Source organism: Jaculus jaculus, chromosome 5, assembly GCF_020740685.1.
Source record: "Jaculus jaculus isolate mJacJac1 chromosome 5, mJacJac1.mat.Y.cur, whole genome shotgun sequence".
Taxonomy (NCBI): domain Eukaryota; kingdom Metazoa; phylum Chordata; class Mammalia; order Rodentia; family Dipodidae; genus Jaculus; species Jaculus jaculus.
In genome coordinates, this window is record NC_059106.1 from 82,594,784 (window position 1) to 82,619,370 (window position 24,587).

A 24,587-nucleotide genomic window follows, 5' to 3' on the forward strand; every position below is an offset into this window, starting at 1 on the left:
GCAGTCCTCCTACCTCTACCTCCCGAGTGCTGGGATTAAAGACAATGGAACACTCAGGAGCCATAGATTGTTATTAGAAAATTTTCAATGCCAGGGATGGGATACCTTCCAGTGAGTTGTTGGCCAGGGAGGTTCCTGATTCCCCCAAAACATTACAGGCCATTGTAGAGGCCCTTGGTTTCCCACCAGGAATAGATGATAAGACCCTATTGCTGAAGACTCCACATACTTGGGCTGCAAGGTCACTGAGAAATCCTGCTGGAAAACCTCCTCCATGTAGACCAGCTGACAGAAAGTTGGAAGAAGCCACACTGCATGCAGTTCAATGGGAAGAGAGAGAAATCACCAGTGAAGATACTTAACAGTGAACACTGCAAGCCTTATATTTGGTCAGCCAGGCCAAATGAGCCAACAGGTGCAATAGTGGCATGTCTATCACAGAGGAAACCAACTGCCCTCTAATTTGACTGGAGGACTGCTCCATGGGAGGGAATACTGAAAACTTACAACAGGGGTGGTCATGAGCCCTAGGGTTGTACTGTCTACTGCTGTTTGGCTAAATGTATATACTATGCTCACCAAACTGCCCAGTAAGCATTTTTTTTTTTTTTTTTTTTGGTTTTTCAAGGTAGGGTCTCATTCTGGCTTAGGCTGACCTGGAATTCACTATGTAGTCTCAGGGTGGCCTCGAACTCACGGCAATCCTCCTACCTCTGCCTCCCGCGTGCTGGGATTAAAGGCATGCACCACCACACCCGGCACATTTTTCTTTTTTAAAAATATTTTTATTTATATATTTGCAAGCAGACAGAAGACACAGAGAAAGAATGGGTGCACCAGGGCCTCCAGCCACTGAAAATGAACTCCTGACACATGTACCATCTTGTGCATCTGGCTTTACATGGGTGCTTGGGAATCAAACAAGGTTGTTAGGTTTTGCAAGCAAGTGCCTTAACCACTGAACCATCTCTCCAGCTCCTCCAGACTTTTTTGAAACAATAAATTTACTGATATGGTTTTAAAAAATTATGTACTTTCAAGGAGAAATAGAAGGAGAGAGAGAGAATGGGTGCGCCAGGGCCTCTTGCCACCACCCACAAACTCCAGACGCATGCGCCACCTTGTGCATCTGGCTTTACACGGGTACTGAGGAATCAAACCTGGGTCCTTTGGCTTTGCTGGCAAATGCCTTAACTGGTCAGCACTTTTCTTAACCTTCATATCCATATATTAATGTTACTCTCACTTTTGGTTAGAGAACCTTCTCTTTTCAGATGGCAGTGACCTTGGGATGACTTCAGAAGGCACCATGGTGCTGAGAAGTGACAGAGGAGTGCTCAGCACTCAAACATCTCTATCACACCTTCCAAGCCTCAGGGTCTATTGTGGAAGAGGTGGAGGAAAGGATGAACAAGCCAAAGGAAGAGTAGGACTCCTTACAACGTGCTCCTCCAGACACAAAATGGCCTGGATATCCATGACCTCACAGTGCCTGACACTACCTACACATTATAATAGGAGGAAAACATGATGACATCAAAATAAAAGAGACTGATTGAGAAGGGGAGGGGATATAATGGAGAATGGAATTTCAAAGGGGAAAATGGGAGGGAGAGAGGGAATTACCATAGGATATTGTTTACAGTCATGGAAGTTGTCAATTAAATAAAGAAAAGAAATTTCTGCAAATGTCTGTGAGGGATTTTTTTTCAAATGTATTTGTTTAAAATTTTATTTATTTATTTATTTGAGAGCAACAGACACAGAAAGACAGATAGAGGGGGAGAGAGAGAATGGGGCGCCAGGGTTTCCAGCCTCTGCAAATGAACTCCAGACGCATGTGCCCCCTTGTGCATCTGGCTTACGTGGGACCTGGGGAACCGAGCCTCGAACTGGGGTCCTTAGGCTTCACAGGCAAGTGCTTAACCGCTAAGCCATCTCTCCAGCCCCTGTGAGGGATTTTTTAGAATCGAATTAATTGATGTGGGAAGACCCACCCTAACTGTGGGCAGCACCACTCTATGGGCATGAAAAGGAGAAAAATGGCTGAGCAGCAAGCAGTCACTTCCTGCTTCCTCACTGTGGTCTGAACGTGAGCAGCTGCCTGGAACTCTACTGCCATGTCTTCCCTGCCATCATGGGCTGTAACCAGGAACTATGAGCTGAATAAACCCTTCCTTGCTTAAACTGCTTTCTGTCAAGTATTTTGTCCTAGAAAAGAATCTAATACAGTCAGGTTTGATAACTTGAGAAGCAAATTATTGGTGGCTGGAGAGAGGAGGACGAGGAAAGCGGATGCTTGGGATTCATTTCAAAGAGCTTACAAGGAGCCTGGGCTGGCATGGTGGTGCAAACCTTTAAGCACTCAGGAGGCAGAGGTAGAAGGACTGCTGTGAGTTCGAGGCCAGCCTGAGACTACATAGTAAATTCCAGACCAGAATGAGTTAGAGTGAGACCCTACCTCAAAAATACAACAAAAAAATAAGTTTTTTTTTTTTTTTTCAAGGTAAGGTCTCACTCTAGCCCAGGCTGACCTGGAATTCACTATGGAGTCTCAGGGTGGCTTTGAACTCACGGTGATTCTCCTACCTCTGCCTCCCGAGTGCTGGGATTAAAGGCGTGTACCACCATGCCCGGCTAATAAAAAAATAATTAAAAAATAAAATAAAGAGTTTACAGGAGCCCAGGAGGGTGTGGTGGTACATATATTTAATTGCAGCTGAGGTAGGAGAATCACTGTGAGTACAAGGCCAACTTGGAGCTACAGACTGAGGTGCAGATTACAGTGAGACCTTACCTCAAAAATAAATAAATAAATAGATAAGTAGGTAAATTAAAAGTGCTTACAGAAAGAATGGGCCAGGGAGACTGTGAAGCCTATGAGCTCAGCTGTGTAGCTGGCTATGAAACTCCTTTATTAGTTTGCTAGGGCTGCCACAATGAAGTACCAAAAACCAGGTGGTTTAAATGACAAAAACTTACTGTCTCACACTTCTAGAGGTTAGATGAAAATGCCAGCAGGGTTGTTTCCTTGGCAAGCTCTGAGAAAGGATCTGTTCCAGGCTTCTCCCCTTGCTTTTGATGGTTTGAGGTCATCTCTGGTGTTCCTTGGGTTGCAGTGGTATCGCTCCAGCCTCTGCCTTCCTCTTCACTTGGCTTTCTCCTTCTGCAGTCTCTGTCCAAAATTCCCTCTTTATAAGGGAACTAGTCATATTGGATCAGGAGCCATAACCTCATTTTAATTAATTATATATGTAATAACCTTATTTCCAAATTAAGGTTTCATTGAGGGTACTGGGGCTTGAGACTTCAAACTCTGAATTTTGCGGACAACAGACACAATTCAATATACAGTATCCTGCCATTCATGGAATCCACACAGAAACCAGAACCCAAGGAATCCACTGAGGCAGTCCATGTACATCAGACGTGCAGGCCACAGAGTGAGGAAGAGGTGAAGGGAGTGGGGCCACTTGCGGCAAATAGAATAGAGGGTACACACTATCCCATAATTAGTCCCCAAGTCATGTTTATATTAGAAAATTCTATTCCTAGGGTCGCAGGGCTAGCACAGGAGGAGCATGAGCTTGGGCTATTTATTCCCCTGCTCCCTCTAACCAAAGGCCACAAAACTCCTGCCAGGCAGTCGCCCTTCATGTCTCTAGCTGGTGCCAGCTCCTTGCTGTTAGTCCTGTGGCCTTGCATTTTCCCTTGATAGTTTCCCCAAATCTCACCATCACCTTTGCAAATATGTCCTATATTAAGCCTGTCAGATTACCCAATTTGAGTGTACCATCTTTCTCTGCCAAGATCCTGACTAATACAGTGAGTATTTTTGAAGCTAGCAAAACCTCAACCTGAGTTGTTTCTACTTACATTTGCCATTATGTATGATGGTTTAGAGGACGAGACAAGGGAAGTTAGTGTGGGGTTAAGTCAAGACCAACCAGAAAGATTTTGCACACTTAGAAAACATTTATTGAAGGTCCACAACCTATTATGCACAAGATAGTATTCAAGGTTCTGGGGGGAAGGACAAACCATAGCTCTGGCCCTCAGGAAACTCACAGCCTAATAGCCAGAGACAGACACTCAAACAGCTGCTTGCATTACTTGCACAAAGCCTCACAGGCGCTATAGTAGAAGTCTGAGCTGGAGCCAAGAACTTGCTAATGGCTCACATATGGTAAAGGGAGTGAGACCAGGTGGGATTAGAGAAACTGTTCAGGATGAAGTTTTAGCCAGGCATAGTGGTGCATGCCTTTATTCCCAGACAGAGGTAGGAGAATCACTGAGAGTTTGAGACCACCCTGAGACTACATAGAGAATCCCAAGTCAGCCTGAGCTAGAGTGAGACCCTACCTCAAAAGAGAAAACAAAACAAACAAAAATGAATGAAGTTTTAAATGGGGTGTGGTGGTGCTGGTGCACACCTTTAGTCCCAGCACTTGGGAGGCAGGGTTAGGAGGATTTCTGTGAGTGCCAGGCCAGCCTGGGACTATAGAGTAAGTTCCAGGTTACCCTGAAATAGAGTGAGACTACACCTTGAGAAAAACAAAAAATAGATATATAATAAAAGAATGAAGTCTTAGCCAGGGCTGAGGTAGGAGAATCACTGTGAGTTCAAGGCCAGCCTGGGGCTACAGAGTTCCAGGTCAGCCTAGGATAGACAGAAACCCTGCCTCAAAACAAAACAAGAATGAAGAATGAAATTGTGCTGGACATGGTGGCAAATGCCTTTAATCCTGGTACTCTGGAGGCTGAGGTAAGGGAATCCCTGTGTGAACTCCAGCCTGTCCTCAGAGTGAAATCCAGGTCAGCCAGTTAACTTGGGCTAGAGTAAGATTCTGTTAAAAAAAAAAAACACAAAACAAACAAACAAACAAACAAAAAAAACAATGGAGTCTTCCCAGGTATGGTGGCACATCCCTGTGATTTCTCTATTTGGGAGGCTAAGGTAGGAGGACAGTGAGTTTGAGGGCACCCTGGGCCTCCAGTTTTGAAGCTGGGGATGCAGTTCTGTAGTCAAATGTGTACCTAGCATGTACAAGGTAGGTTCTGGGTTTGACCCTAGCTCTGTGGAAGAAAGAAAGAAAGAAAGAAAGAAAGAAAGAAAGAAAGAAAGAAAGAAAGAAAGAAAGAAAGAAAGAAAGAGGGAGGGAGGGAGGGAGAGAAAGAAAAAGAATAGGCTATTTCTTTGGCACTGTGCTTTAGATTATCTTGAGGTGTTTTATTTTTTTCCCCAAGGTAGGGTCTTATTCTAGCCCAGGCTGACCTGGAATTCATTATGTAATATCAGGGTGGCCTTGAACTCACAGCAGTCCTCTTACCTCTGCCTCCCGAGTGCTGGGATTAAAGATGTCACACAGCTAGCAAGTATGGAAGACAGTAATGGAACCCAGATATGGCTCCTGAGTTCATCTCCTTAACTGCTGGTGGCCTCCCAGAGGCAGGAGCAGAACCAACACAGACGGTGATGCTGTGGGAGCCAAGGTAGAAGAGAATTCAAGGAGAGATGAGCAGTCAACTGTGACAAATGCTGAGAGATCAAATCAACTGATGATTAACAAGATCCCATTGGATATTGCGATTAGAACACTGGAAGTGAACTCTACCAAGCAGTTTCATTTGCAAGGTTGGAGAAGGCTCCTGCTACCACACCCAGGGAACCACTGAAGCACTCTGAAGAGTCAGTGAGGGTGGAAGTGGAAACTTCTTTTCTAGGAATTTGGCTCTTAGGAGGAGAGAGAAGTAAAGGTCAAGGGAGCTTAGTCAAGCGAACCTGGCTGTGGAGAGAGGGCCCTGGATTTCTCAGCGTAGTGGTGTGGAAAGATCTGTGCTGTGAAGCCTAATGAGCCAGGTGGACAGAGAGGGATGGAGGTAAGGTCTCAGGTGCTGACGTTGGGGGTAGAGGTCTAGGTCTATGGGAGAGAGGGGCCTGCTTTCAGGGCTGCTGCCAATAGCTTAGTGGTAGGTAGGAGTGGTTGGCAATGTGGGTAGTGCAGCAGGACCCTGACTCAGCCCTGGGTGGGCACACAGACAAGGGCATGGTCCCCAGGCAAGAAGGTTGCAATCCCCGGTAGTCCATCTGAGGCTGGGCGGAACACAAGGGCAAGGGAGTCTTCTCTGAGGACTTAGGTAGGATTTCAAGGAGGCTGGGTTCCACTTCTTCATAGGGATCGGTGACTGTGGCCTTGGGCTAGGAGAGATGGGCAAAAGGAGCTGGATTACAGCAGATCCTGAGGCATGAGGAGGAGAATTGGGCTCGGGGTAATATCTGGGGGTGGGGCATTGCTAGGCAAAGACATTGAACAAGTTGTATTGTAGGGACAAGGGTGGTGGTGGTGGATAGAGTGGGATAGGGGTGTACTCACTGGACTGAGGGCTGCAGTATCCCTAAGGTACTGGCCTAGGACCCGGTGCAGGTCTGGAAGTGAGGGCCACAGGGCATGCCTCAGGCTCCTAGGAGAGAAGGGGGGGTCAGAGTTATGGGAATGAGTTGGGAAGGAGGAGGAGTGCACTGAAGTGGCTCAGTGGAAGAGGCAATGAGGAGTGGAAGAGGAATGAGGCTTGGAGAGACAGGACCATACTCAAGGTTGTAAGGTCAAGTAGAAGAGTACAGGTAAGGAAGGAAGGAAGTTTCCAGTGGGCAGCTTACAAAGGGTAGTGCAAGGCTTTCTCAAGCATCCTGCTTTAGAGCCTTTACACTTGCTTCCTGTCTGTCTAGAATGCTCCACTGACTTCTTCTTCTTTTATTTATTTATTTATTTATTTATTTATTTATTTGACAGAGAGAGAGAGAGAGAGAGAGAGAGAGAAAGAGAGAATGGGCGCACCAGGGCCTCCAGCCACTGTAAATCATCTCCAGACGCATGTGCACCCTTGTGCATTTGGCTAACGTGGGTCCTGGAGATTTGAACCTGGGTCCTTTGGCTTTGCAGGCAAATGCCTTAACCACTAAGCCATCCTCCAGCCCTCCACTGACTTCTCACTTCATTTAGGTCTCTGCTCACATGCTATCCGGACAGAGATGCTTCCATGACCACCCTGCCTAGAGCAGTAGCATCTCCCTTCCCCATACCTCTCTGCTCCATGGTACATATATTTTGTTTTTCTCTAAAGATATTTTGTAATTTTAAATTTATTATTGTTTATTTGTTTGAGAGAGAGAAATAGGGAGAGAGAGAGAGAGAGAGAGAGAGAGAGAGAGAGAGAGAGAGAGAGAATGGGCGGGGGGCCAGGGCCTCCAGCCACTGCAAACGAACTCCAGATGCATGTGTCTCCTTGTGCATCTGATTTATGTAGGTCCTGGAGAATTGAACCGGGATCTTTTGGCTTTGCAGGCAAATGCCTTAACTGCTAAGCCATCTCTCCAGCCCAATTTTGTTTTTCTCTTAACCCACTGCAGCACAAGCTCTGTGAGAACTTGAGGGTTTGTCAATTTTTTCATTTCTGGAGCTCCATTACTGGGCCTTTAGTAAGTGCTTAAGAAACTGAGTGAATGAAGAAAACCAGTGAAGTTTCTTACTAAGTTACTGTAGAGGGTCACTGTCTAGGCAGAGACAGATAAAAGTGTATTGGGGGGGCTGGAGAAATGGCTTAGTGTTTAAGGTGCTTGCGAAGCCAAAGGACCCAGGTTTGATTCCCCAGGATCCACATAAGCCCGATGCACAGGGGCGTATGCAGCTGGAGCTCATTTGTAGCAGCTGGAGGCTCTGGTGCACCCTGGTGCAACCATTCTCTCACTCTCTTCCTGCCTATTTCTCTTTCTTTCAAATAAATGAAATTTGAAAAAAAAAAAGTGCATGAGAGGGAGGGGCCACTGGAGAGATGGCTTAGTGGTTAAGGCACTTGCCTCCAAAGCCAAAGGACCCAGATTTGAGTCCTTTGGACCCATGAAAGGTGGCACATGCGTGTGGAGTTCATTTGCAGCTGCTACATGCCCTGGTGTGCCCATTCTCTCTCTCTCTCTCTCTACCTGCCTCTTTCTGTCAAATATACAAAGCTAATTAAAAAGTATATTGGGGAGACCTTCAATTCTATTTATTTTTAAATATTTATTTATTTACAAGCAGAGGGGGGGGGTAATGAGAGAACTCCAATTCTTTAACCTCACATTTCCATGTTAGAGGACTTCAGCCAAACATGTCTGCCCCTTCCATGACCTTCACCCCTATCTTCCTAGGAAAGGAGGATTGACTTTCTGGTTGGAGAAAAGAACCCAACATGCCTGATTCAGCAGCACCACCTACTTCTTCTCCCCCAATTTAAAAAAAAAAAAATTAATGCCGGGCGTGGTGGCACATGCAACTTTAATCCCAGCACTTGGGAGACAGAGGTAGGAGGATTGCTGTGAGTTCAAGGCCACCCTGAGACTACATAGTTAATTCCAGGACAGCCTGGACCAGAGTGAGACCCTTCCTCGAAAAACCAAAAAAAAAAAAAAAAAATCCCAAAATTTTATTTTTTATTTCTTTGAGAAAGAGAGCGAATGGGTGCACCAGGGCCTCTAGCTGCTGCAAACGAACTCCACATGCATGCTTACCCTTGTGCATCTGGTTTCCATGGGTCCTGGGAACTGAATCTGGTCATTTGGCCTTGCAGGCAAGCACCTTAACTGCTAACCCATCTCTCCATCCCCTCCCTCAATTTTTGTTTGTCAGATGTGGCTACTTTACACAGAAGCCATGAGCGGACTTCAGATTAAAAATTCAGAGCAGTGTGGTGTTGCACACCTGTAGCCCAGCACTTGTTCCAGGCCAGCCTGGATTACAGATTAAGACCCTGTTTCAAAAAGAAAACAAATTTGACCAATTGTAATACTTGGGAAGCTGAGGTTAGGAGGATCACTGTGAGTTCAAGGCCAGCCTGGGGCTACAGAGTTGAGTTCCAGGTTAGCTTGGGCTAGAGTGAGACCCTGCCTTGAAAAAAACACAGCCTCCCACACAAAAACAAAAGGGCTAGGGATGTAGTTTAGGTGGTTAGAGTACTTGTCTAGCATGCTCTACTTTGACCCTCAGCACTCCCATAAAATCAAGCATGGTGGTACAGGACTGTGATTCCAGAACCTGGGAAGTGGAGGTAGAAGGACTGGAAGTTCAAGGTCATCCTCAGCTACCTAGTGAATTCAAGGCCAGTCTGGCCTACAAGAGACTGTACTTCAAATTTTTTTCTAAGAGAAGTATGTTCAAAAATTGGCCAGAATTAGGCACTGACCCAGCCTAGGACCATCAGAACACATTATGTGGAGGAGCAGACTTCTGAGCTAGGTCTTTCTAGTCAGCAGATATTGCCAATTGGAGTGGATTTTTTTTGGGGGGGGTAGGATGGATTTTTTTCAACTTTTTTTTTGTTACTTATTTATTTATTTATTTGAGAGCGACAGAGAAAGAGGCAGACAGAGAGAGAGAGAGAGAGAGAGAGGGAATGGGCGCGCCAGGGCCTCCAGCCACTGCAAATGAACTCCAGATGCATGCACCCCCTTGTGCATCTGGCTAATGTGGGTCCTGGGGAACTGAGCCTTGAACCGGGGTCCTTAGGCTTCACAGGCAAGCGCTTAACCGTTAAGCCATCTCTCCAGCCCTAGGATGGATTTTTATTCTTCATGTTTATAACGTTTCTCCTCAGCCACCACATACCAGTCATTCATTACTAGCATTTGTTGAAGGGCTTGCTACTTGGCAGACTCTGTACCGAGGATTTAAAGATGGCCAAGTAAGGTATAATAGGAAAGACATGTAAAGAAATAAATGCAGGGCTGGGGTGTAGCTCAGCCATAGAGTGTGTACTTAGCACATGTGAACTCTGGGTTCCATCCCCAGCACCAAATAAATTAAATCAGAAAAACAGCATTGAAGCACAAAGCAGCCAATGAGGGAATGTTTCTTTAGAGTGAGTAGAGAAAAGTTATTTAAAGATGAATGGGCATTAGTCAGTCAGCCAGAGAGGATATTTCAGGCAGAGGGAACATTGTGTGCAAAGGCGCTGAGAAGTCAAACAGCCCAACCTGTGCAGTAAGACAGCAAGTTTGGCAAATCACACAGAACTGAAGAGGGTGTGTCTGCCAAGGACAGACTTTGCAAACTCCCGTTTGCTGTTCTCTATTCCGGGGGCAGGTGACAGGCTCATGTGTGTAGTTTAAAGAAACGGTGGAAGGCAACGTGAGGCTAGGTTGGAGGAAAAGAGGCTCAGCTTCAACAGGTAGTGTGTGGGGGCAGAAGGGAGGTCTTTGAGCTAGGTTTTCTGAGTAGGAGCACCTGATCTGACAGCTGATTGGATGGGGTGGATGGGGAGGGAGGTGCTAGAGTGGCCTGATTTGGGTCAAAGGGTGGACAGTAGCCTTGTCACCAAGAGGAGCAGCCAGGACGATGAGACCATTTGAGATGCCCGATGGAGAGGGCAAGTTAGTGAAAGACGGTGCCACTTCCAGAGGAGGAATACAGTAAGTAGCTGAAGCTAAAGTTGCAGATGATCCGTCCAGACAGCGGTGTCAACGAGTGACCCTAGGATGGATGCTTGCAGAAAGGCCACTGGCTCCGCCTGGTCCACACCCTGTCTCCCTCTTGGCAGGGGCGTTACCTGTAATGCGCAGGAAACTGCCACCTCAGCAACAGCAGGCTCAGGAGGACACTGAGGCCCAACACCAGGAGCAGAGCGGTCACCAAGGAGATCCATGCTAGGGGACGAAAACGGCTTGACGTCGGCTGACCCTCGGCCCCGCCGAAAAGCCCGCCAGACCCAGCTGTCCCGCGCCGCGCCCCCTGCACTCCCCGCGCGTGCCCAGCGGCCCCGCCCCGCCCCGCCCCGCCCCGCCCCGCCCCTCGCGCCCTCGCCCTCGGGCTTTGGCCGGCTCTTCCTCACCGGTCTCGGATGCTGTCTCCACCCTGGCCGCCTGAGACCAGGCGCTCCAGGGGCCTTGATACGTGGGGCCGTTCAGCCTGGAGCGCAGCTGTAAGCGGTAGCGAGACCTGGGCCGCAGCTCCAGGGTCCCTCCCTGAGCCCCGAGAGGTGGTTCCAGCACCTGTGCAGGGTAGAAGCGTGCGTGCGGCCGGTGGGCGGGTGGGCGGGAGGGGCTCCTGACTCGACTGCCCTGGATCTTTTTGCCCTAAATCCTACCATTTGGCCGGAGTAGTGTGAGATCCCCAAGACAATCGCTGGCATGAGCATGCAGGATGGAGAACTCTGAAGGGGCCCCATTCTTCTGCCTTGAGAAATACGCCAAAGCACACACCCTGGCGCTTAGACCCCCATCTCACAGAGCTTTGCATCCTGGCACAAGACCCCGTGGAGCGCTCTCCATAGACTCAGAGCCACACAACACAGACTGTGCCGCTAGTGTCTGTACCGCGGAGGCTGCCGGAGTTGTGCTAGGTGCCACGGGGCACAAGCATCATTTGCGCAAGCAAGTAGGGAGGCTATTACGCACTTAGCATTTCATGAATTGCTTAGGAGGACATGCCAAACATTGGGCTAGGTTCTGGAGACAAAGCGAAACACGATTTCACATATCTAACGAGGCTGGCAAACAATCACAATTGATTCATGCAAGCCACAATGAGAGCACAAGTAAGCATCTTACTGTGTTCAGTGTGTTCAAGGCACAGATGGTCAAGGAGAAGGCTAAGGTTGCCCAGCCGGCACAAACCAAACACCAGAGTGTTTAGCATTGCTCAACTTAATGATGGGGGAGGGGAAGAGAAAGGAAGGAGAGTCCAGGATGACTCCAGGCTTTGGTTTTGGGAGGTGTCACTATCAGAGATAGCGAGAGGAGTAAGTTTGAAGTAGAAAAAGTATATGGATCTATTTTTCTAAAGGTTACACTCAAGTGAATCAATGATAATGTCAAGACAGTGTTTAAGGGGCTGGAGAGATGGCCCAGAGGTTAAGGCACTTGCCTAAGAGGCTTAAGAACCCAGATTAGATTCCCCAGGACCTACATAAGCCAGAGGTCGTCCGCAGTGGCTACAGATCCTTGGTGTGCCCATTCCCTCTTTCTCTCTCTATATATATCTGCCTCTTTCTCTCTCTCAAATAAATAAATAAAATATTTTTTTAAAATATTTTTTTTAAAAGACAGTGGTTAACCTTTGGTAAGGTGACTGTAGGGGTCTAAGGAGCTTCTGGGCTACTGGAGATACTTTATATGTAGATTTTGGTAATGAATGTATGGACGGTATATACATTAAAATTAATTTTATATTTAAAGTGTGTGCATATTACTGTATGTAAGCTACACCTAGGTCAAAACAAAATAAACGGGATAGGAAATTTAGCTTAGTTTTGGATACACTGAATCTGAACTGTCCAGTGGTAAGCTTGTTTAGGTAAAAAATTGGTATATACATTTGTTAAATGACAATAAGCAGATGAACTGGAGTAATGGCTCAGTGGTTAAGGCGCTTGTCTGAAAAGCCTAAGGACTGAGGTTCAATTCCCCAGTACCCATATGAACCAGATGCACAAGGTGGCATATGCATCTGGAGTTCGTTTGCAGTGGCTGGAGGCCCTGGTATACCCATTTGCTCTCTCTCTCTCTCTCTCTCTGTCTCTACCTCTTTTTCTTTCTCTCAAAGAAAGAAAGAATAGGCAGAATATTTAATGTGTATTAGGCACCTTTGTATATGCTAGGCATTATGTTGTGTGTTTAAATATTTGTTACTTGGGCTGGCGAGATGGCTTAGCAATTACAGTGTTTGCCTGCAAAGCCAAAGGACCTAGGTTTGATTCCCCAGGATCCACATAAACCAGATGCACAAGATGGCGCATGTGTCTGGAGTTCATTTGCAGTGGCTGGATGCTCTGGCATGCCTATTCTCTTTCTCTCTCTCAAATACATAAATAAAATATATTAAGTAAATTAATTAATATAATAAAATATATAGTCTTTCTCTCCTCTCTCCCTCTGTCTGATTCTGTTTCTCTCAAATAAATAAATAAAAATATTTTTAAAAAGAAAATAAGAAACGTGCTGGAGAGCGGTTATAGCGTTTGCCTGCAAAGCCGAAGGATCTGGATTTGATTCTACAGGACCCATGTAAGCCAGATGTACAAGGTGGCACATGTGTCTGGAATTCATTTGCAGTAGCTGGAAGCCCTGGTTTGCCCATTCTCTCTCTCTCTGTCTCTTTCTCTCAAATACATAAATAAAATATATTAAGAAGGACTTCCGGCTAAGATGGCGGTGTAGGAACCACGCCAAAGCAGCTTATGGGAGAAAAAGTGAAAAAAAAATATGTGTGTGTGTGTGTGGCAGCTTTATCCATTTCGCCAACCAATCTGCCTGTGGTTCTTTACCACCACCCCAGGTGGGGTCTCATTATAGCCCAGGCTGACCTGGAATTTACCCTGTAGTTCCAGGTTAGTCTTGAACTCACAGTGATCCTCCTACCTCTGCCTCCTGAGTTCTGAGACTAAAGGTGTGTGCAACCACATCTGGCTTTGCCTGTGGTTCTTTTCCACATTGTGGTTGGAATTATAAAATTGGGATTGTTAATGCATAGTCATTGAAGCACTAACCTAGGGAAAACATGTATAGCTCTCCAGAGCCTAGGATGGGGCACAGAAAGAGCAGCCTATTATTAAGGAATGAAAATGGAAGAGCCAGGAAAAGAGAAAGTTCAGCAGAGAGGTAGGGAAAAATGAGGGGAGGCTGCACAAGGGATGAAACCCAGGGCCTCCTGCATGCTAGGCAAGTGCTGTACCACTAAATATGGAAAGAGAGCATTTTTTTTTTTTTCTGAGGTAGGGTCTCACTGTAGCCCAGGTTAGCCTCAAACTCACAGTGATCCTCCTAAGCTTTGCTTCCTGAGTGCTGGGAAGAGAGCATTTCAAGTGGAGTAGCCAGTAGTATCTGTGCCAAGAGGGATTTAGATGCCAGTGGAATAACATAAACACATCTGTACAAGCCCAGATATGGCTACATGGACACAGTCCCATTAAGAGACACTGTCACCCTCAGGGACTCAATGTACAGTGGTTTGCTGGCATTCATTGCTGCACTGTACCTTCCAGTCCTGATGACCTTCTCCTGTGTATCGGAGTTGATAGCAGGTTTCTTGGGCTGCCCAGGATGAGGGGTGCTGCCACTCCAATTCCAGCTGCCCACTGGAGACCTCCCTCCAGTGCAGGCTTGGGGTGGGGAGGAGCACTGCGGGATTTCAGCAAGGGCTGGTTTAAGCCTCTGTGCCCGAGGCATTGTGCCACCAGAGCCCTGAGTCAGAAGCTATCGTTGTGGGCATATGATATTGGTCAGATTTGGTGAGGATAGGGACAGTGTGGCAGGACTAGGAAAGAAGGTTCTTACCAGCCTGGTGGATCCAGAAAGGAGAGCCCAGATAGCTGTGCACAGCACCTTGGGCTGTGGTCACCTCTACAAGGATGTGAATAACACTGTCGTTATGTGACTTGAAGTGGCAGCGGGAATGAGGGAGGTGCTCTCCTTGGTTTGTTTCTTCCTCCTCTTCACATTTCTCCCAGATGGGATCCCTAAGAGCAGCCCAAGAGGATCATTGAATCAGGCCTGCCCCAGAGGCTCCTCCCCATTCTCCTCACACACAAACCATGGCCTCCAGGGCTTTCCCGGACATGTCGTGACCTTCAGAGGGAGCTAATATGATATGTGAAAATAGCATGGTGACATGATGAAGCCACTGCTTTGTATGCTGACCTAAAAATTAATTTCAAGAGACACAAAAACTAAGAAAAAAAAAAAAAAAGGAATATGGTCTATTGAGTTCAGGTCTTGGCCTAGCAACATATAACGTTGGGCAAATTGATTTTTCCCTGGTCTGGTTTCCTTCCATTTATAAAATGGGTTTATACCTACCTTACAAGATGGCTTCAGAGATTAAGTAACTTTTGTCTTTCTAGAAAAAAACATCGTTATGTTTTTAAATTTGTTGTCATTCAGCAGCCTTCTTACATGACTACCAGAATTTGCTTCCCAAAATACTGAACTAGTAGTGCTGGAGAGATGGTTCAGTTGTTAAAGTCACTTGGTTGCAAAGCCCGCTGGCCTGGGTTCCATTACCCATGTAAAGCCAGATGTACAAAGTGTGCATGTATCTAGAGTACATTTGCAGAGACTAGAGGCCTTGGTGCTTCCATTCTCTCTCTCTCTCTCTCAAATAGATAAGTACATAAATAATTTTTTTTTGTGGTTTTTCAAGGTAGGGTCTCTAGCCCAGGCTGACCTGGAATTCACTCTGTATTCTCAGGCTGGCCTTGAACTCACGGCAATCCTCCTACCTCTGCCTCCTCCCAAGTGCTAGGATTAAAGGTGTGCGCCACCATGCCTGGCTCATAAATAAATTTTTTAAAACTTTTTTTTTTTTTTTTCTGAGGTAAGGTCTCACTCTAGCCCAGGCTGACTTGGAATTCACTATGTAGTCTCAGGGTGGCTGTGAACTCATGGTAATCTTCTTACCACTGCCTCCCAAGTGCTGGAATAAAAGAGGCATGTGCCACCATGCCAGGCTTTTTAAACTTTTTTTTTCTTTTTTTGTTTTTTGAGGTAGAGTTTTGCTCTAGCCCATACTGACTTGGAATTCACTATGTAGTCTCAGGCTGGCCTTGAACTCAAGACAATCCTCCTAGCTCTAAACTTTATTATTGACAACTTCCATAATTATAGACAATAAACTATGATAACTACCTCCTCTCCAACCCAAATAAATAAATATTAAGAATAGGGCTGGAGAGATGGCTTAATGATTAAGGCACTTGCTTGTGAACCCTCAGGATCCAAGTTCGATTCTCTGAGTCCCACGTTAGCCAGATGCACATCATGACACATGCATCTGGAGTTTATTTGCAGTGGCTAGAGGCCCTGGTATGCCCATTCTCTCTCACCTTCCCTCCGTCTGTCCCTCTGTCTCTAATAAATAAATAAATAAGTAAAATGATAAAAAATAAATAATTTTAAAAGGCTGGGTGTGGTGGTGTACTTGGGAGGCTAAAGTAGGAGGATCACTATGAATTCAAGGCCAGCCTAGAGCTATACAGTGAGTTCCAGGTCAGCCTAGGCAGAAGTGAGAACCTACCTGGAGAAGAAAAAAAAACAAACAAACAAACCACAGAATCCCCAAATACTTATCTGATAATGTTCAGAATATATCAAAAATTTATCTTGGCCTGGCATGGTGGTGCATGCCTTTAATCCCAGCACTTGGGAGGCAGAGGTAGGAGGATCACTATGAGTTCGAGGCCACCCTGAGACTGCATAGTGAATTCCAGATCACCCTGAGCTAGAGTGAAACCCTACCTCAAAAAAAAAAAAAAAAAAAATTATCTTGATGGTCTCCATTTCCACATAAGGTAAAACCACCATTACAACTTGCTTGGATTATGGCAGATTTCTAATTGGTTAACTTGTTTTTAGCTCTCATCTATGATTTCAAAAGAAATATATGTTATTTTCCTTTTAAAAATTAATTTATTTATTTGAGAGAGAGAGAGAGAGAGAGGGAGAAAGAGAGAGAGGAAGGGAGAGAGAGAGAGAGAGAGAGGGAGAGAGAGAGAGAGAGAGAGAGAGAGAGAGAGAGAGAGAGAGGCAGGTAAAGAGAGAGAGAATTGGTGCTCCAGGGCCTCCAGCTATTGCAAACAAACCTTCCAGACACATGTGCCACATTGTGCATCTGGCTTACGTGGGTACTGGGGAATTGAATCTGGGTCTTTAGGCTTCACAGCAAGCATCTTAACTGCTAAGCCATCTTTCCAGCCCAGAAATATAACTTTTTCTGAGTTACTTATTTTTCGAGTTCTGGGGATTGAACCACAGAGCTTTGTACTTGCTAGTCAAATACTTTACCACTAAGCTTTATCCTCAGCTTCAAAAAATACCTTTTAAAAATGTAAAACATGGCTGGAGGCTCTGGAGCATCTGTTCTTCCCTCACTCCTTCCTTGCAAATACATAATAAAATTTTTAAAAAAAATATAACACGTCACTTTTTTTTTTTTTTTTGAGGTCTCCAACATGTCATTCTTCTGCTTGAAATCTTTCAGTGGCTCCTCATCCCACTTGACATAAATCCCAAGCTTCATACCAGGGCCTGCAGGACTCTCTGGCTTAGTTTTTCCTCACTTCTGATTCTTACCTCATGCCAGTTTATCACCCAGATTCTCTGCATTTGCCTCACATCTTTGCTCTGGTTTGTTCTGACTCTCAAGCATCACATGACTCATTACTTCTTGCCACTTAGCTCTCAACTTACCTGTCACCATCCTGGTGATACTTTTCTATCATCTATCTGTCTTGTCATCTATCTGTTTGTAAGGATGGGAGAGAATGGGCACACCAGGGCCTTTCATCACTGCAAACAAACTATAGATGCATACACCATGGATATTGGGGAACAGAACCCTGGGCCAGCAGGATTTGCAAGCAAGAACCTTTAACTGCTGAGCCATCTCTTCAGCCCCCCTAGTGAGGTTTTCCTGAGCATAGCTGTTCCCAATCCTTATCATATAATCTTTCCTTTTATTTTTATTACTCACCCCTCCCCTAAACTACAAACCCCAACAGTGTTGTAATCTTTTCCTTATTTTATTTTATTTTATTTTATTTTTGTATTGAGGATTGAACCTAAGACCTCATGTATGCTAAGCAAGCATGATACCATGACACCATGGAGCTTTATCCCCAGCCCTAAGACCTTGTCCATTTTATTTTATTTATTTCATGAAGACAGTTTATTATATAGCTCAGGGTTTAGTCACTACTTTTTTTTTTCTTCAGGTTTTCAAGGTAGAGTCTATCTCTAGCCCAGGCTTACCTGGAATTCATTGTTTAGTCTCATTTAGTATCAGGCTGGCCTCGAACTCATGGCGACCTCCTACCTCAGCTTCTGGAGTGTTGGATTTTATTTTTAAAATTTATTTTTACTTATTTATTTGAGAGAGAGTGAGAGAAAAAGAGGCAGATAGAAGGAGGCACAGAGAGAATGGGTGTACCAGGGCCTCTAGCTGCTGCAAACGAACTCCAGATGCATGCACCACCTTGTGCATCTGACTTACATAGGTCTTGAGGAATTGAACTTGGGTCCTTTGACTTTGCAGACAAGTGCCTTAAGTGCTAAACCATCTCTCCAGCCCTATTTTATTTTATTGTATTTTTTGTTTTTTCGAGGTAGGGTCTCATTCTAGCTCAGGCTGACCTGGAATTCACTATGTAGTCTCAGGGAGGCTTCAAACTCATGGCCATCCTCCTACCTCTGCCTCCTGAGTGCTGGGGTTAAAGGTATGGATCATGACTCCCGGCTTATTTTATTTTAAAAATATTTTATTTATTTACTTACTTATTTGTGAGTAAGAGGGAGAGAATGGGCATACCAGGGCCTCTAGCCACCATGAATAAACTCCAGATGCATGTGTCACCATGTGCATCTGACTTACATGGGTTCTGGGGGCTCAAACCTGGGTCCTTAGGCTTTGCAGGCAAATGTCTTAACCATTAAGACAGAAATCCACCCTCATTATATAATTATTATTGTTATCATTTTGGTTTTTTTTTTTTTTTTTTTTTTTTTAATTTTTATTAACATTTTCCATGATTATAAAATATATCCCATGGTAATTCCCTCCCTTCCCACCCCCACACTTTCCCGTTTGAAATTCCATTCTCAATCATATTACCTCCCCATTACAATCATTGTAATTACATATATACAATATCAACCTATTAAGTATCCTCCTCCCTTCCTTTCTCCACCCTTTAGTTATCATTTTGGTTTTTTAAGGTAGGGTCTTCCTCTAGCCCAGGCTGACCTGTAATCCACTATGTAGTCTCAGGGTGGCCTCAAACTCAAAGCAATCCTCCTACCTCTACCTCCTGAGAGGATTGTGCCACCATGCCTGGCCTATTTTATTTTATTTTTAAATATTTTATCTATTTGTTTGCAAGGAGAGAGAGAAAGAAAGAGTATGAGCATGTCAGGGCCTTTTGCTACTGCAAGTGAACTCAAATGAAATGTACCTGACATGTACCACTTTGTGCATCTGGTTGCACCTGGGTACTGGGAATTGAACCCAAATTTTCAGGCTTTACAAGTAAGTGTCTGTAACCACTATGCAATCTTGCAGCCCCACCTTTTCCATTTCATTTGTCTCTCTAGCCTCAGTACTTAGCACAATGATAGTTGTTTATTGAGCCAATGAATCATCTCCTTCCTGATTATAATCCCTTAGTGACTTATCATCACTGAAATTACCATTATGTATTTGTATGTTGACTCACTTATTCAACAAACTATTGAGATGTGTGTGCCAGGATCTATGAGTGCATAGAGGAATAGTCTTCAAGGAGCGCTCATTTCAATGGGAGAGTCAGGAAAACAAACAGCCCCCTTTCTGTGATGTGCTCAGGCTGCCTTGGGAGCATCATGGAGGAGCAGCTAACCTAGACTGGGAATGCTTCTTGGCTAAGGCAGTGTTTAGACCGAGGCTCCGACTATAAATAGGTTAGGCAAGGGGACTATTGGGTATCATAGGCACATGCTACTCAGAGATAAGTGCTTTGGGGGAAATTCTAAGTGGTGCAGGATGGGGAATAATATTAGGACAGAGAGACTGGTGGTAACTGGTAAGTAAATGTGAGACTGTGGCATGGGGGATACATTGGAGGTGAATGGAACTGTCGGCTCTCTCAGTGGTCTCGGTGATGTGATTAAGGCATTCCCAGCAGGAATAGACAGAGGTTGAGAAGATAAAACCACTCATTGGGAGGATAAAAAATAGAACTTGGAGGCTGTTTGGTTTTAGGATAAAGGAGAGTGGAGAGGGCCCACAGCAGCGCTGACCTTCTGTAGGTTTGCTTGTGCCCGTCACACGGCAACACGCCCAAGCGGCCATCGCACGCTTACCCAGCTCTGGGGCAGCACCGTGTTCGGCTGTGGTGGAAGAAGCCTTGAGAGCTGGTGTGGTCCTGTTGCTGCCACTGGCAGATGACACTCTTTAGGTCCAAGGTAAAGCACTGCAGTCCAATTGCCACTGAGGTCAAAGGAGTATGTAAACCCCATCAGAGCCATGGGCTCCTGCTCTGCAAAGTCCCCAGGTCATTTCCATACACAGGATGGAACATGTGCTCCTATCCTGTCTCCTTTCTCTGAACATAGTTGTCTTGTGCAAGGGCAGGTCTGAGGTCATCAGGAAGGACCACATTTCTCAGCACCTACCTCTCCCACCCAAACCTGTATAGGCCTCTTTTTAACTTCCTCTTTACTTCCTTATCCCTTTACTGACTCACTTGCATCTCCCGGAAGGTCCACAGTCACGGGGAAGGACCAGGATCCCCAGGAGCCACGAAGGGAGACTCCATCGGGTTGACTACGTAGCTGGAGCCAGTAGGACTTGCCAGGCTGGAGCCCAGAGATGAGGCAGCTTCCACCTCTCACTGTCAGAGATGGAGCCTGGGGAGAGAAATCCTAGTACCAGAACCAAGGTCTGCCTCTGGGCCAAGACCATCCCTGACCCTAATATACGAAGCCCTACAACACCCCTGTGCAAAGCTGGGCTCCTTAGTGGACAGACACACAGAGACTTGGGGCTGGGTTGGTGGGTTTCAGGTGTCAGGGTTCGGGGTCATTTAGGGAGGTCTTCATCAATGTGGAGGCCTGAAAACTCTCAGCTATGTCCGGGTGAACAATCCAAAGTGGAATAAAAAATAGTGGAGGGCATGTGAGAAGACTAAGCAGTTAAAAGCACTTGCTTGCAAAGCCTCCTGACTCGAGTTTGATTTTCCCCGTACCTACATAATGCCAGACTCAAAGGGGAGCATGTGTTCTGGAGTTCATGTGCAGTGGCAAGAGGCCCTGGCATGCCCATATTCAATTCCCCTATCCCTCTCTATCTCCCTCAAATAAATAAGCAAAGCATTTAAAAATACTTAAAATAAAACAAAGTGGTTAGTGTTGGGTATGGTACACACCTTTAATCCCAGCACTTGCGAGGCAGAGGTAAGAGGATCGCTGTGACTTCGAGGCCACAGTGAATTTTTAGGTCACCCTGGGCTGGAACGAGACCCTACCTCAACAAAACAAAACAAACAAAAACAGTGGGAGATGAGATTTCTAAATAAATAGGGCTCCTGTGGCCTAGTCAGAGTCTATACTGACTCCTTCCAGAAATCTCAAAGTATGACTAGTCCTTTCTTGGGGAAATATTAGTTGAGGAGAGGAAGTGGGGCCTAAAAAAGTTGGAGTACTTCTCTAGTTGTGAAGGTCCTCGGTGGCTCGTGATGTTGGGGTGCTGCTGGCTGAGCGCATGGAGACCGGTCCAGAGCCGGGGCTGCGTCCAGTGCCCGCTGAGCAGGGCAGCAGGTTTCTGAGGAGAGCAGCTGCATGACTGAGGATCCAGTGGCGTTGCTGGGATCCACGGGACCGTAGCGGAGTTCATGCCTCAGGAAATCACTGATTTCAGGAGCGGGAGCCTTCCAGTGGATCTGAAGTTCCCCTGGCTGGCTCCCGCCCCCAGCTGTGATGTTGCTGGGGGGAGCTGGCAGGCCTGAGGGCAAGATAGAGCATGTCAGCATGTAAGTGCCACAGTCTGTGGGTCCACCCATGCACTGTAGAGAGGAGCGCTGGAGGCAGAACCAGGAGCAGCTCTGCATTCAACAAGGCCCAGGACCTCGCTCCACTGGAAGGGAGAGCAGGGTAGGAAGGCCCTTGGTGCTCATGACCACAGTGACTTTACTGTAGTGTGATGGTTTGTTAGACTTCATATTCCTTAAGGTGGGGACCTCTCCTCACCTCTGTCCTTGCCATTTGGCACCCATCGGCATTCTGTAACTGCTGAGTGGAGGAGTAAATGGCTACGTGAATGAGGGGAGAAGGGTGGCCCTGGTATGAAATGATTTGTGGGAGCATTCTAGCTCTGGATGCCAATACTGGGAGAGATGATGAGGGCGTGGAGATGCCTCTGGGGGTCTGCTAATGAAGGACATACAAATCATTCTGAAAGACCCCTGGCAAGTGTGATAGGAGCTTGCCTGTTGGCACCAAGTCAAAGGGCATTGTGACAGAGATACCCTTACCCACACTGTCCACAAACAGCACCCGCTGGGTCAGAGTCTGGTTCAGGAACACATTCTTCACCCAGAGGTGCAGCGGAAAAAAGAGACGTACTTCATCCTGGGCTGGAAACTGGCACACGTATCGGGTTCCCAAGGGGGGCACACTCTGAGAACTCAGGGGGCAGGCCCGAGGCTTCTCTCTGTTGACATAGGAGAAGTCCTACCTCCACAATCACCATGTTTAGCCCTGGGAATCCAAACTGAGCCCATGCCCAACTTCCGTTTCCATCCCCACTACTTTCTTCTGCTGCCCGGGGCAGGCGGGATTGGGGCTGTGTAGGGGCTTGGGCTGGACTGTTGGCACCGTAGTAGCTTAGGGCATGTACTTGGAGTAATAGAGTGGGACTCAACTGAGCCAAGCGCAGGGCCAGATATACAGGGAGTAGGGCACAGCCCAGAACCTACCCTGGGTAGGCATACAACAGCTGGTATACTTCATTGGGTGCTGTCTCTTCCTCATCCCAGAAGCAAGTGAGGTCTTCAAATGTTTGGGAGAAACAGTTCAGGGGTTCTGCATCTGAGGCCAGCCAGAAGACATCTGAGAGACAGTTGATGAGCCAGGCTCTGGGTCCTCCCAGCCATGCTTGTAGGCAACAGTAGGGGACCAGAGGAAGCCTCTTACCCTCTCTCCCCTCCAGGACTCCCTTTTCCTGGACACAGGTAATTTCCACCCTCTACACACCTCACCTTGGCTGATGACTTGTGCCAGGTTTGGAGGAGCCAGGAAGAGGCAGGAGGTTAGCATGCAGAGGGCCCAGGAGGGCATCTTCTCCAGTACTGTGTGCCTGCCCTAGCCCATCCTCCCTTCAGGAAGCCGGGCCCCAATCCCCTCCCAGGCCAGCCCCTCAGGTTCCTGTCAGATACAGCCCCACGTCCTGTCCTTGTCCCTGCCCCTCTGGGGCCCATCCAGACCACACTGGGGCCAGGGGCCAGGCAAGGGGGAGTGGGTGAGAGAGTAAAGGAATTTGAAAGAGAGGACACCAGCCTTTTGGTGGGAAGGAGATGGGAAGGTATATATTTGTGCACTAAAAGAACAAAAAAGCTGTGGCCGGGCATGGTGGCACATGCTTTTAATCTCAGAACTCAGGAGGAGGCAGCGGTAGGAGGATCACCATGAGTTCGAGGCCATCCAGAGATTACATTGTGAATTCCAGGTCAGCCTGGACTAGAGTGAGACCCTACCTTGAAAACCAAACAAATAAATAAATAAAAGAAGAATAAACCTGTGTGTGTGTGTGTACTATTGTAGACCTACATCACCAAGAACATCACTTAAGCAAGAAGTGTGTGTTATAAAAAAAAAAAAAAAAAAAGAAGTGTGTGTTAAGCACTTTGTACTCTTTGGCTCAGTCAGTCTAGATAGTCTTATTATTTGTATTATAAAAAGGAGGGAACTGAGATGCAGAGAAGTTAAAGCTTTGCTCAAGACCACATACCTACTAAGACATAAGGCTCAGGACATGAGCCTTCAGAACTTAAGCACTGGGCTGGAGAGACAGCTTAGCAATTAAGGTGCTGGCCTGCGAAGCCTAAGAACCCAGGTTCGATTCCCCAGGACCCACATAAGCCAGATATACAAAGTGGCACATGTGTCTAGAGTTCCTTTGCAGTGGCTAGAGTCCTTGGAGCACCCATTCTCTCACTCTTGCTATATAGCTGCTTCTTTCTTTCCATATATATATATATATATAGTTTTTTTTTTTTTTTATGAGGTAGGGACTCACTCTGGCCCAGGCTGTCCTGGAATTCACTGTGTAGTCTCAGGGTGACCTCGAACTCATGGCAATCCTCCTACCTCTGCCTCCTGAGTGCTGGGATTAAAGATGTGTGCCACCACGCCTGGCTTTTTTTTTTTTTTTTTTTTGAGGTAGGGTTTCACTCTAGCCCAGTTTGACCTGGAATTCACTAAGTAGTCTCAGGTTGGCCTCAAACTCACAAACGCAATTCTCCTACCACCATGCCTGGCTTCTAAATAATATTTATATCTATATGTATATTTTTTGGTTTTTCAAGGTAGGGTCTCACTCTAGTCCAGGCTGACCTGGAATTCACAATGTAATCTCTGGGTGGCCTCGAACCCATGGTGATCCTCCTACTGCTGCCTCCCGAGTGCCGGGATTAAAGGCGTGTGCCACCACACCCACTTTATCTTTTTTATTTTTATTTTTTGGTAGGTTCTCACTCTAGCTTAGGCCGAGTTAGAATTCACTCTGTAGTTTCAGGGTGGCCTTGAATTCTTGGTGATCCTCCTACCTCTGTTCCCTGAGTGCTGGGATTAAAGGTGTGTGCCACCACACCCAGCATAAATATATACATATATATATATTTTGAGGTGGGGTCTCATTCTAGCCCAAGCTGACCTGGAAATTCACTATGGTACACACCTTTGAGGGTGGCCTCAAACTCATGGTGATCTTTTTACCTCTGCCTCCCGAGATTAATCCCTCCTGGGATTAAAGGTGTATGCCACCACACTGGCAAAATACATATTTTTTGATTTGTTAAATATATTTTTATAAAAA

The 24,587-nt window shown here is 46.2% G+C and overlaps 1 protein-coding gene across 1 annotated transcript; it reads right to left on the reverse strand.

The window, feature by feature from the left end:
- Positions 1-4,953: 4,953 nt before the first annotated feature.
- Positions 4,954-22,831, reverse strand: Mpl (MPL proto-oncogene, thrombopoietin receptor). The gene is made up of 12 exons (XM_004672487.2): positions 22,753-22,831; positions 22,471-22,603; positions 22,027-22,205; positions 21,199-21,497; positions 20,242-20,404; positions 19,859-19,985; positions 14,303-14,484; positions 14,004-14,146; positions 10,861-11,020; positions 10,579-10,675; positions 6,375-6,462; positions 4,954-6,199 (listed from the first exon to the last, which is right to left on the reverse strand). The coding sequence occupies exons 1-12, from the start codon at positions 22,829-22,831 to the stop codon at positions 5,945-5,947; spliced, it is 1,905 nt and encodes a 634-aa protein (XP_004672544.2). The 3' UTR covers positions 4,954-5,944.
- Between the last annotated feature and the right edge of the window lie 1,756 nt (positions 22,832-24,587).

Excerpts from the sequence above, each read along its gene's own strand:
- Mpl (XM_004672487.2), bottom strand. The coding sequence starts at position 22,831 with ATGCCCTCCTGGGCCCTCTGCATGCTAACCTCCTGCCTCTTCCTGGCT. Across the intron at positions 11,021-14,003 it reads AAGGTCATCAGGACTGGAAG|GTGCTGGAACCACCTCTCGG; the intron begins GTACAGTGCAGC and ends TACCCTGCACAG. Across the intron at positions 6,463-10,578 it reads CAGTTTCCTGCGCATTACAG|GAGCCTGAGGCATGCCCTGT; the intron begins GTAACGCCCCTG and ends CTTCTCTCCTAG.